At 40.6% G+C, this 11,936-nt stretch overlaps 1 protein-coding gene across 1 annotated transcript; it reads left to right on the top strand.

Moving 5' to 3' along the window:
• The first annotated feature begins 1,203 nt into the window (after positions 1 to 1,203).
• Positions 1,204 to 10,867, top strand: LOC147267616 (dysbindin). Its single transcript, XM_086198552.1, has 4 exons — positions 1,204 to 1,425; positions 9,974 to 10,126; positions 10,220 to 10,363; positions 10,462 to 10,867. The coding sequence occupies exons 1-4, from the start codon at positions 1,383 to 1,385 to the stop codon at positions 10,692 to 10,694; spliced, it is 573 nt and encodes a 190-aa protein (XP_086054678.1). The 5' UTR covers positions 1,204 to 1,382; the 3' UTR covers positions 10,695 to 10,867.
• The last annotated feature ends 1,069 nt before the right edge of the window (positions 10,868 to 11,936 follow it).

The raw sequence follows: 11,936 nt of genomic DNA on the forward strand, positions 1-11,936 counted from the left end.
ACTCAAATCATTTACTTAAAAGTACCAAAACGGCAAAAAAACTCGATTACAAGTACAAGTCATACAGGTAAATGTAACTTGGCTAGACTTCAAGACTATCATGTCTTGAAATAAATTCCACCAGCCCAGCCATGGTGTTCGTGCACCAGACTCCACTGGGGGTTGTGAAATGCTTCATGAAAGGAGGAAATATAAATTTATGATACACAAATCCCTTTTTAATTTTTAGACTTTTTCTCCATATTTGCTTGTGGTTTAATAAGCTACTAGATCATTCAAATTAATTGATATGAAACCAAAGTATAGAGGAGGAAAGTCATTATATGATGAGGCTAACTCTCTAAATTCCACTTTCTGAATATACCAACTTAAATGAAAATCTTATTTTTACTTGTGTTGTATTTTAAAAGCTTCTAATGTCATGGGATTGCCTTCTATAAATAACAACATCAATATAGTAGTAGTAGTAGTAGTAGTAGTAATAATAATAATAATAATGATGATGATGATGATGATGATGATGATGACAATAATAATGATCATGATAACAACAACAACAACAACAATAACAACAACAACAACAACAATAACAACAACAACAACAACAACAATAATAATAATAATAATAATAATAATAAAAGCACTGACATTTGTTGTCCACTAGATGGACTCACAGACACACAAGCTTTGATATGTTGAGGCCTGACAGTTGATTGAAAGATTTAATTAAAAAGACTTTTATGGAAGGAGCATCAGTAATGTTTTTAAAAAAGACACATAATTCAGAAAAAAAAATTATTACAAATCTGTGAGCTGGATGCCTGAAAATGCTTAAAATTGCTCAGGCAGACAAATGCCTAGGTACAGTTAAGAGATAAATAAAGTTGTCCATGTGAAAATTTAACATAATCTGACAATGAAGATGAAATGAAAGGGTTTAAATTTACATCACATACAGATGGAGAAAAGGAACAAGAGGCAAAGGCAGAGGAGGGAAAGGGAGGGGAGGGGAGGGGAGGGGAGGGGAGGGTGTGTAAAAAGATAAAAATAACAAAGGCATGTGTCTTGTCTCTCCTTGGTATTTTCCACTCTGTTACATAAAATCCCTCTATCCCTCCTCTCAATCCCTTCCTCTCCTGTCCCCCTCAGCTCCTCCCTCCTCCCTATCATTGGTCAGCTGGTCCACTTTAACAGAGCCTCAAACTTGTTCCTTCAAGTGGCTCTCACAGTCCAGCAGCGAGGGGGAGAGAAGAGCAGAGTGTCTCTCAGCAGCTTTCGAGTAGGTGAGAGATGATTGACAGCCTCTCTTCTGAACTCTCCCAGGACTGACGGGTCATCATCTTCTCTGATTGATTGTTTCTTTCCTTCAACTCATCACCAACATGAGCTCCTCATCAGCCAACCTACACAGCAAGTGTCTGACCTGTGAGTAATATTTTTAAGTGTGTGAAACTGCCAAATCTGGGTCAGTGGTTAAGGTTAAGGTTAGTGTTAAGTAGTTGTAAAGGCATATCTCTTGGAAATAAATGTAAGTCATGTAATCATCCCAAAGGTGATTCAGTGGTCGTGTGTATGTGTGTAGCAGAGAGTATTTGTCTGGGAAGTACAGATAATTTGTTCTAACCCAATTCCTTTTTGTATGTTTTTCACTTGACAAAAAAGTAATGGTATGCAGGAAAGTATGAGGAAAACACACACACTATTAGTGGTGTGACAGCTCAGTTTGTGTATTAAATCTCTGCAGTGGTGTGGATGTTGAGAGTGCAGCACTGTGAAGAGTGCATTGCCAGCCAAATACCAGACAGGAATGTTGAATCATCATCCTGAGTGATGTCTACCAATTCTAAGAGGTCACTTGCACAGGAACAAGGATGTATTCATACAGACACTGAGTCAGTCATGGATTGTGGCCAGTGCAGAGCTTGAGTTAAAGTTATTTTGAATGGCACTGAGCCTGCAGATCTCATCAGGTCTGACAGATGAACACACCCACCCTGACAGGACACACAGACCTGTGAGTGAACTAGTTCCGGTTGGATCAGTGGGTGATTTTGTGAGGCTGAACAGGATCAGGATGAGACTCAGACAAGACGTCTCCCATCTGTTGCTGAGGGCCTCTGTCGTCCATTCTGTCATATCTCGACTATTGTTGGAATGTACCAGAGAGGCATGTTGGTGTACTGAGGAGAGAAGTACTGACCAGCTGTTGAAAGCATGTCAGACAGGGATGGCAGTCAGGAGATTGGGTGAATTCTTAGTTCGATCCCCTCGGGCATGACCCAGATAAGACTGAGGAGATGGATGCTGTTTAACAAGAAAACTAGAGGATTAAAAATCCATACCAAGTACATCCTGCATGGCTAACTGATCAGGCTCCGATGGATTCACACACAATTGGATCTCTCACTAGCAATTGGCAGGTGAAGATGTTTTAAATTATTGGGTAATGAGTCTCTCTCTCTCTCTCTCTCTCTCTTACACATATAAGGGAAGAAACAGGCAAATGCAGGAAGGGAAAACTAGGGCAATGACTCATCTACAGTGGAGTTAATTAATTACTGAGTCACTCTGAATAAGGGGATTTGTACATGTCGCTAAAGCTGCTGACATGTCATCACTTTGTCAGCTGGTGAAGCCTATTTATGTTGGTCAGAACCCATGACAGTATGCTTGTGGACTTATGGGGGATAGTTGGACAGGACAATGACCTACAAACGGTCCTATTGACAGTCTGGTGTAATCCACTGAAATGGAGTTAACACTGATGTCATTGTTGGTGCTGGATGCTGCTTTGTCCTGAGCAAAACAAACCAGAACCAGAGAAACACAACTGCCATCAGTCCTCTCATCTTGCATGCAGAGGCTGGGGAATGGCAGTTTTGGAGACACAAAAGTGAGTAAGGGAAACCAAAAAAAAACCCAAAACAAAACTGAGAGAGAGGGATAAGACAGTGGATTCTACTTTCAGTTCAAGGTTTGTGTGTGATAACCAGGAAATAATGAGACAGAAATGTCTTGAAAATAGAAACCAACACCAATGTGTGTTCAAGCACTTAAAATGTGGTAGATAATTTAACACCACATTTATGGGCAAGACTGCACTCAATGTAACTCTAACAGCCTTTTTAAAGAGACTGATTCACTGATCCACGAATGACCAGCTGTACCCCACTGCTGTTGAGGCTAATGTTGCACCGGAAAAAGACGCTTTGTAAAAATAAAAAGACATCCGTTTTCACTAATGAGCCCATGCAGACTTCCTCCCCTCTATCTATCTGTACAACCCACATGTTGACTCAGTTTTGGCTAACTTTGGCAACTTAACAGCCTCATCCTCCCCCTTCGGCAAACATTCTTGTTTGAAATTGAATTTCTGTGGTGTGTCAACTCAGAATTTAAGGTGTGTGGGGGGTACCGGCTGGCTCAGTGCCAGCATGTCAAGTAACTACTACCAGACAGAGGAAGAGGCAGACCAAACTAATTCTGAGGAGCTCATGAGATATTTTGTATTTACATTACTTCTACTCGTTGCCCCAACTGCTGTTATAGCTGTCTTTTCGAGAACTTATTCAAAGTAATTGGATGGTCACGGCAACACATGGACATGTACAAACCACAAGAGCCTTTTAAATTGAGGTGACTTCATCCATTTGTACAAGAAAACCACTTCTCAGAAAAAGCGTCAGCTCGCTTGACAAGAGTCCAACTGAGACTCTGGCAAACTACTCTGTAATCAGCAAAAGTAGAGGAGGAAGTGATGGTTCCCACAGGGGTTTCAGTTTAACTTGTAATTTATTGAGGGGTTACAGCCCGATCTGCTCTGATGAACAAAAACAACCAGATCAGCTGGAGAGTCTCTGACCTGCTCTTGCCCTGTCACAGGGGAAACACTTTGATTTTGCACAGTGGTGGCTAATGGTAGCCTGTGGGTGACACCAAGCCATCACATGGCTGCATTTAGCCTCCAGATCACTGCATTACCTCTGCTGTTGGTGTTTCTAAACCAGAGTTTCAGATTCTGTCATTGAAAATGTGAGAGGCACATGAAGCTGAAAAGAGAGGGTCTTGCCAAATCTTTATATTTATAGTTTAGCTACTGAAAGATGGGCTTTGTTTGCAGAAGGAGACGGGAGTAGACATCTGAATGATGTCTTAAGCATCATGCAGAGATAATGCATTATATCTGCTGGAAGATTTGTTGTGTTTACTTATAAAACATCTGTATCATCATCAAATATGTTTCACAGAAATTAAACAAAAGTAAAAAGATAATATTATATCAGCACTGTATCAGAAATACGTTTTAAGTACCGGTACATTTAAAGTAAAAGGTTTGATCTCGGTGTATTCACCCTCCACTAAAACCTAAATGATTTCTTGTACCTTGCATCATGTCAAAGGAGTGCAGGCTAGTCCTGTTCCCTTGCATCTCTGTCTCTGTGCAGCTCTGAATGAGCTCTTTCTCTATCGGCCCCCACAGAGAAGGACCTGGGTTTGTCTTTAAATGGGGAGGCAGTGTCACACTGACACTTCCGACTGGCTCTGTTAATTTATCTGGATCTTTCTGTGTGTTCTCATCATTCTGCACTTCAAGCTGGTCCTGAGCCCTGATCAGTGGCTTTTTCTCCCCCTATTCCCAAAGACTGAGAATGAGGCGAACAAGATGAAAAGGGTGGACATATAAAAGACAAGAAAGTCTGCAGTGTCCCTTGATCCTTTCAGCTGTCTTGTGTCATGAAACTCAAACTAGCTGTTGAGATGGAGCAGGCTGGACATGTGATCAATTGTGGGCACAGTGGTCATGCTTCTCCTGTGACAGGGGATTTTCCTGTGTGACTGGTTGCACTAATCAGAGGTCACAGGGATCATCCACATTTGGAAGCCTGCTTCGATCAAGGTGATTCAGTGGGGGTGGGGGTAAAAAAAACAGACCTAAAGAGGGAAGCAAAATCAATTTGAGCATTTGCATCTGTAGCTAACCTTCAGCTCTCAGTGGGCTGCAGCCTTTAAGTAGCAGCAGTCAATAGTTGTGATCAATCAGGGTTCAACTGAGTAGGATGGAAAACTCCATGATAAGCACAAATCTGTAGCCTGTAATGAAAACCATCATATTCTGCTGCACCACAGATGAGTGATTTGAATCTTGTCTGCTCTCCTTTTCAAGGGAATTAGAAGCCTTCATTCATCCAAAACAAGTCTGTGTGTTCTGTCAAGACACGACATCCTCAGCTGTTCCCTTTTCATTTGAACACACATGTCAAACAGATAACAGTAAATGCTTACTGACATCTTGCTTTGTGAGCGTGGCCCCCTCTGCTTCCCTAATACACAAGAGCAATTCAGGTTGTGTAACAGTGCAAAGAAAGGACAAAAATACAGACGCACACACACACACACACACACACACACACACACACACACACACACACACACACACACACTGTCAATAATAAACAAAGCAATAAACAGAACAGTCACTGAAATGACTCAAGATTTCACTAAAGTAAAGAGGAATATTAAGAAATCACTTTTGTTAAGGGGGAACCTCCTGTTTGAACAGGACCTGCCTTATTGGGGCCTCTGGTAATTTGTAATAACCATGGAGGACATTGGTGATCTAAAAGTGTTTTTTGCCTTTTAAATTCTTAAAATTTTCTTAAAAATTTGTCTTCCTAACATCCTGCATTTGATTTAAATATGATTTAAAAATGTATTAAGAGCCTGCCATGTACATTTAGCTTTAAGCTAATTATGACATAGGGACAGTTTGGCTGCTTTTTTGGTGCTGTTTTTAGCTCTCAGTTGCCATTAGCTTCATGCTAAACATATGTGGCTGGCTCTGTCTGGTATGGAGTAACAAAGAAGTAATGAAGGAGGTAAAACATCATTAAAGGTTTTGTGAGTACACAAAGGCAAAATACACTGAAGTATTGCTTCAAATTCTGTGTGAATTTACCACATCCTTAACTTGTAAAGGACAAATTCAAAGGCAAAGTACCTATATTGTGACACAGAGGTTATCTAATAATCATAGTCTTGTGCAAGTCATCATCTCAATAATTTGAAGAGACAACTGCTATGGTTGCTGGGTGACTAACAAATAACTAGCTAGATCCATGATCAGAGAGCCAAAATGTGGACAAAGTTTTGCACAGATAAGTTTGTAGTTGGGTTTATACAACACATTCTTGGATATTGTATGTTCATGTTTTTTCTGTTGTAGCAGAGCAATATTAGTCTTTGTGGAGTACTGAAGCTCTTGAACACATTACATGGCTCAACTAGAGATAAAATGCAGTTTTAAGAGCCAAACTTAACACTCATATTTTCTGAGGTTTGATTAGTGTATTACATTGGGATTTTAAAAGTAATTCTCCAAGAGTAAGCCTTTAATTAAACCTGCTTACCTCTGTTGGAGGCTGAAAGATTACAAGCACAAAAATATCAGCTCATCTTTAATTCATAAGTTACAATAGTAACGTAAACAATCTTATGATGAATGGAGCAAGAGCTGGTAGGTATAGGTGTTGAAATGTGGCTCAAATGGAGGAGCTAACAAGACCCCCCCAACACACATACACACACACACACACACACACACACACACACACACACACACACACACACATACCATCCTCCTGGAGGTGCTGTGTGATTATCTGAGAAGAAGCTGAAAGATGGAGTATCTTTGCAGTGTGCTAGAAAAGATGGATGCTGGCTCACTTTCAACTAATAGCCCACTTTGAGTGTGACAGGAGACAACAGGTATTGCCTTCTCCATCAGGAAACAACTCCTTTTCTGTCTTCACTGCTAGTGACATTAAAAGTCCCAAATGGCATCCCCCCCAGAAAGAAGAATGAATGGCCAGTGGTCTTCTGGAATCTGATTGATTAAATCAGTTGTATTTCAGATCGTAGATTTCACCAGGTGTAAAACTCATTAGAACAAGGAAAAAAATATCCCACAGTTTGGAGCAATATGAGTGTTAGAAAAATCTGAATAAGTAACTTCCTTCTTCTTGCATGCTGTATCAGCCCGGCAGACATAGGAGAAGACTGCACTCTTGATGTTGTACATGTGCATTTCAACTTGTCCACTCAGTCAGTCAGTCACTCGGTGACCACACAGTGTTTACCAACTTTGGCATCTAAAAATCCATGAAATTACTTCAATGAATGAGCAAATTGCTCAAACAATACTCTCTGCTGTCATTTTGCTTTGAGATTCCCACAGGGAAAGGAATCTAAACCCTATTTGTAGGTGCTGTGCATTCTAGCATGTAGCCCATAAGTAGCATCAGTCATCCCAATCTGACAACCTCACATCTAAAGCTTTACAGATTGTCAAAAGAGCCCAGGAGGCAGGTTGTCGCATAGGCCAGAGTGGAGTTGTGGAGACAGGAGTTGGGCTTGACTCATGGAGGGGCTGTGCTGATGCAGCACTTTGAGGAAGTAAACTGGTCTCTGCAACTATATCCAGATTGCAGCAGCTTAATATTGTTCATTCTGAAGAAGTTTGTGTCAGAGGGAATCTCCTGGAATCCTCCTTTTTTATTGTAAATAGCTTAAACTGAATGTATTTCTGTGCTCATTCATCTGATGAATTTATAGAGCTGTGTGCTCCTGGACAGATAATCTTCACATTATACCTGGTTTAGATGAGGCTAAAAAGCCTTATCTAATTAGCTCTGTCGCTGCCTGTAGGCTCTGTAAAACCCTTCACTGTGTAGGATTAAATACAGCCTAATGAAAGACTGGATCTATTTACCATTCCATTTACACTTGGAGGAACATATTTTGATTTTTCCTGTACACTGAATGTAAACCAACAATTTGAATTTTACTGTACTTTTTCAATGTTTTATATCTTTTCATTCACAGACAAGGTCTAAGAGATGAGAGCTTTCAGGCATTCACACCTCCACACTCACATACTGCATGTGCTCCCCCTGTTCTGATGAGAAGGCAAATGTAATTTGTCTGCATCTAAAGCAAGATTATTTTTGTGCTAATACAAGAGATTACTGCTTTTGCAAGGCATATCAATAATATAATTTGTAATAAATAAGCACCGAAATATTAAAAATAGCAGAGGTCTTTTATTTGTGCGCTAACTTACATCATCCTACTGTTTCTAATAATGTTTGAAGCTGAGGGACAGAATTCCAGCCACACAGCCTATTTTTCCATTGTTTGTATGCCATTTTTTTACAGCAATCCAGTAGAGACAAAATTTATTGATTTGATATTTTTTAAATTGATTGAGATTACTAAAATGCACTACTATGATACATGGCTCACGGCAGCCACCCAGTTATGTGTAAGTTAAAAATATTCAACATGCTCATGGAGTTTCTTGAGTTACTGTTAAACAGTAGGCTACTGGGCCACTTCCAGGTTGAAGTTAATCAAATGTAAACTACAGTGGCTTATCTAATTGCAAAATATCAAGTTAATGTTGGCAATAATAACTCATCCAAAGTTAAAATAGAATGTTCATATAAAGATAGATAAGATCGCTCATCAAATGGTAAATTATCAACATAACATAATGTTAGTATTGCTCACCTATTTGCAAAACTGCAAGTTAACATAAAGTTCGCAACAACAGCTCATCCACTGATAAAAAGTTAATAAATATAAATAAGCTAGCTCATCTGATGGCACAAGTTTGTATAAAGTTTGCTGTGGTGACATGCATCTGTTACATTTGAGTTAAATGACATAACCTGAATGGACATGACCAAAGTTAATATGATTGGAACATGAATGCATTATATGAACAGGACTCCTGTCATAGTCATGTCAGATTAATCAAAACTAGAGGCCGTTTAACAGTATTGAAGGCTTGCAACAATATTTGTAAATGAAGTTGCCAAGTGCTGTTACTTAGTTGAAGTCTGATTTATGGTGACGACCTTGTTCTACATTCTCTTAATGAACAAAGACAACAGCAACAGCTGGACGTATGCTAATGTATTTGAATCGGGCCCTTTCAGTCATTTCACATTTCAGTGAACTTCATGACCTCCCAGATTTACAATGGAATGCTGCCCAGTATGTATCAACATTCCAGAACCTGAGGGAATATGAATGACATAGACACAGACACAGATGCATGCGTGCGCGCGCACACACACACACACACACACACACACACACACACACACACACACACACACACACACACACACATTCATGGTAATGAAGCCTTTTGAATTAAATTGACCTCAGGTATCAGTTCAGATATGAGCAATATCCAACAATATCCAACCATTTTCTACCACTTATCTTGTTAAGGGCTGTGTGTGTGTGTGTGTGTGTGTGTGGGGGGGGGGGGGGGGGGGGGCTGGAGCCTATCCCAGCAGCCTTCGGGTGAGAGCCTGCATACACCCTGGACGGGCTGCCAGTCCATCACAGGGCCAACACAAATAGACAGAAAACCTTTCACACTCAAAGCCACACCTATGGTCAATTTTTCGATTTGGAGTATCAATTAGCCTAGCCCTTGATGTCTTTGGACTGTGGGAGGAGTACCCGGAGAGAACCCTCCCAGGCACAGGGAGAACATGCAAACTCCACACAGAAAGATCCCGTGCCCGAGCCAGGGCTCAACCCTGGAACCTTCTTGCTGTGAGACGACATTGCTAACCACTGCACCATCTGCCTTTACAAACAATATATTTTATAAATTTTGCTTCACATAATTTTTTACAAATTTTCTTTTTTGTGTTGCATTTCAACTATATCGTAATTAATTAATCAGATAATATCAAGAAGTCAAGAAAATAAAGGAGATATAGATTTGGACACAGATCTAACTCAACATCTCCCCCTACTGGTTGTTAACTCAACCTCTGTGAGGCTGCAAGATGGTTTTGTGCCACATCCTAATGTAAACCTCAGAGAGTAGCATGCCCACCAGGAGTAGACTCATAATATTCACCAGAAAACCTAATGTTGTTGTTTCCAGCGGAGTCTGAGCGAGGCCAGAGGATTCCAGAAGTGGATGCAGCACAACAGCTTAAACTGAGAGAGAGGCAACGATTCTTTGAAGAGGTCTTCCAGCACGATGTAGACGTTTACCTCTCCTCTGCGCACCTTTGTATAAGAGACTACAAGAGACGTAAGCTGTGTAAATCAAGATACACAAACACACACACACGCACACACACACACACACACACACATTCTTACAGATATAATTTTTCAATTGCAGCTCCTATCGGAAGCATCTCATCAATGGAGGTGAATGTAGATCTGCTAGACCAGATGGAGCTGATCGATATCTCTGACCAGGAAGCATTAGATGTTTTCTTCAGTTCTGGGGGAGACGATGGAGGTCTGTCCTCTCCGTTGCCAGGTAAGAAAACTTACCAGAAATGTAGATTAAATGTACAATACAACTGCATCCTTAACACTGTTTTTTGTTTATTTGTTCCTGCCTAATTTGACTTACAGCCCAAGCAAACAACAACGGTGAAGAAGTTATTAGGAAAGGAAACTTTCGAGATGTCCTTGAGGGTCTGGATCCCAAGTCCCGCATGTCCTCCTCATCTTCAAACTCCTCCTCTGACAGCCAGACAACAGATACCAATGGAGGACACACCCCTGTTGTAGGTTCAGATGATGAAGAAATACACAGCAGTACTATCAAGCGGAGAGCTGCGCCCCCAGAGACAGGGAAGGCATGAGGTCAATTGTGAGCCAGGAGTTAAGACTGGACTTTGTGCCTCCAGCGGCCTCTTAACTGCTACTACCACACACACAACCACACACACACACACACACACACACACACACACACACACACACACACACACACACACACACACACACACACACACACACACACACACACACACACGGCCTGCCCATGATGTTTGAGTTACAAGCTGTGTGTTTCAGAGGCGGGGGCCATGAAATGTAAATATCTTTTTATTTTGCCCTTGATTCATTTGTGTTTATGCTTGTTTCAGGGGGTCAGGATCTGCTGCCCAGTTTTGGACTTTACAGGGCTTGTAGTTCATGTACTATGATGTACATTTCTATATTTTGTACAGCATTAACTCAGAATAGCAATAGAATGACAGGAATGATTAATAATAACAACAATTGTAATACTAATTTGATAAAGGGTGAGATTTCAGATCAGTAAATTTAGTGTTTTTTGTAATTGTCTAATAATGTGTTATTGTTTTGATAAAAAGAACAGAAAATAAATTGTTGTATTATTAAGAATTTAAGAGTCATTATTTCAAGCTGCTGCTGCTGAAATGCTGAAATGTGCTAAGAAGCCTTGAACAACATCAAGTTGGCAAACCACTGTCACCAGAATTTTTTGTATGGGGAGGACTTTGGGTGACCAAGGCGGATTCAGTCGAATACTGGGCTTGGAAGGGTTGCCATGTCTGATTGATTTCCACCCTAAAAATGAACAGAAAACTGCCCAAGGCCTGCCACAAGGTGCTTATCAATGAGATGATCATTAAAGATATAAGTAGAAGATGGTCAATATTTTTTGGTTTTTTTAGGGGGTGCAGATAGGGGTACAAAGTGGATTAGCAATCATTTTGTGAGACTGAAGGATGTTTTTTCAGATATTGTCCCATAAATAAGGCAGTTTGATATGGACACATGCACACACACACACACACACACACACACACACACACACACACACACACACACACACACACACACACACACACACACACACACACACATTCATCCTCAGGCCTGAACTCTAACTTCAACCAGGAACTCATACATTATGTTGGGCAGTATTAGAATTGGTCTTTGGTCCTGATGAAGACTCGGGGTACAGATAATGTTTGTGTTTATACCAGAAAAAAGTCTCTTATTGGTTAAAAAAAAAGCCAGGTGCGTGCACGCACACACACACACACACACACACACACACACACATACGCGCG

This window comes from Aulostomus chinensis, chromosome 3 (assembly GCF_037954235.1).
Source record: "Aulostomus chinensis isolate RoL2024-O1b breed Wild chromosome 3, RoL_Achi_v1.0, whole genome shotgun sequence".
NCBI classification, from domain to species: Eukaryota; Metazoa; Chordata; class Actinopteri; order Syngnathiformes; family Aulostomidae; genus Aulostomus; species Aulostomus chinensis.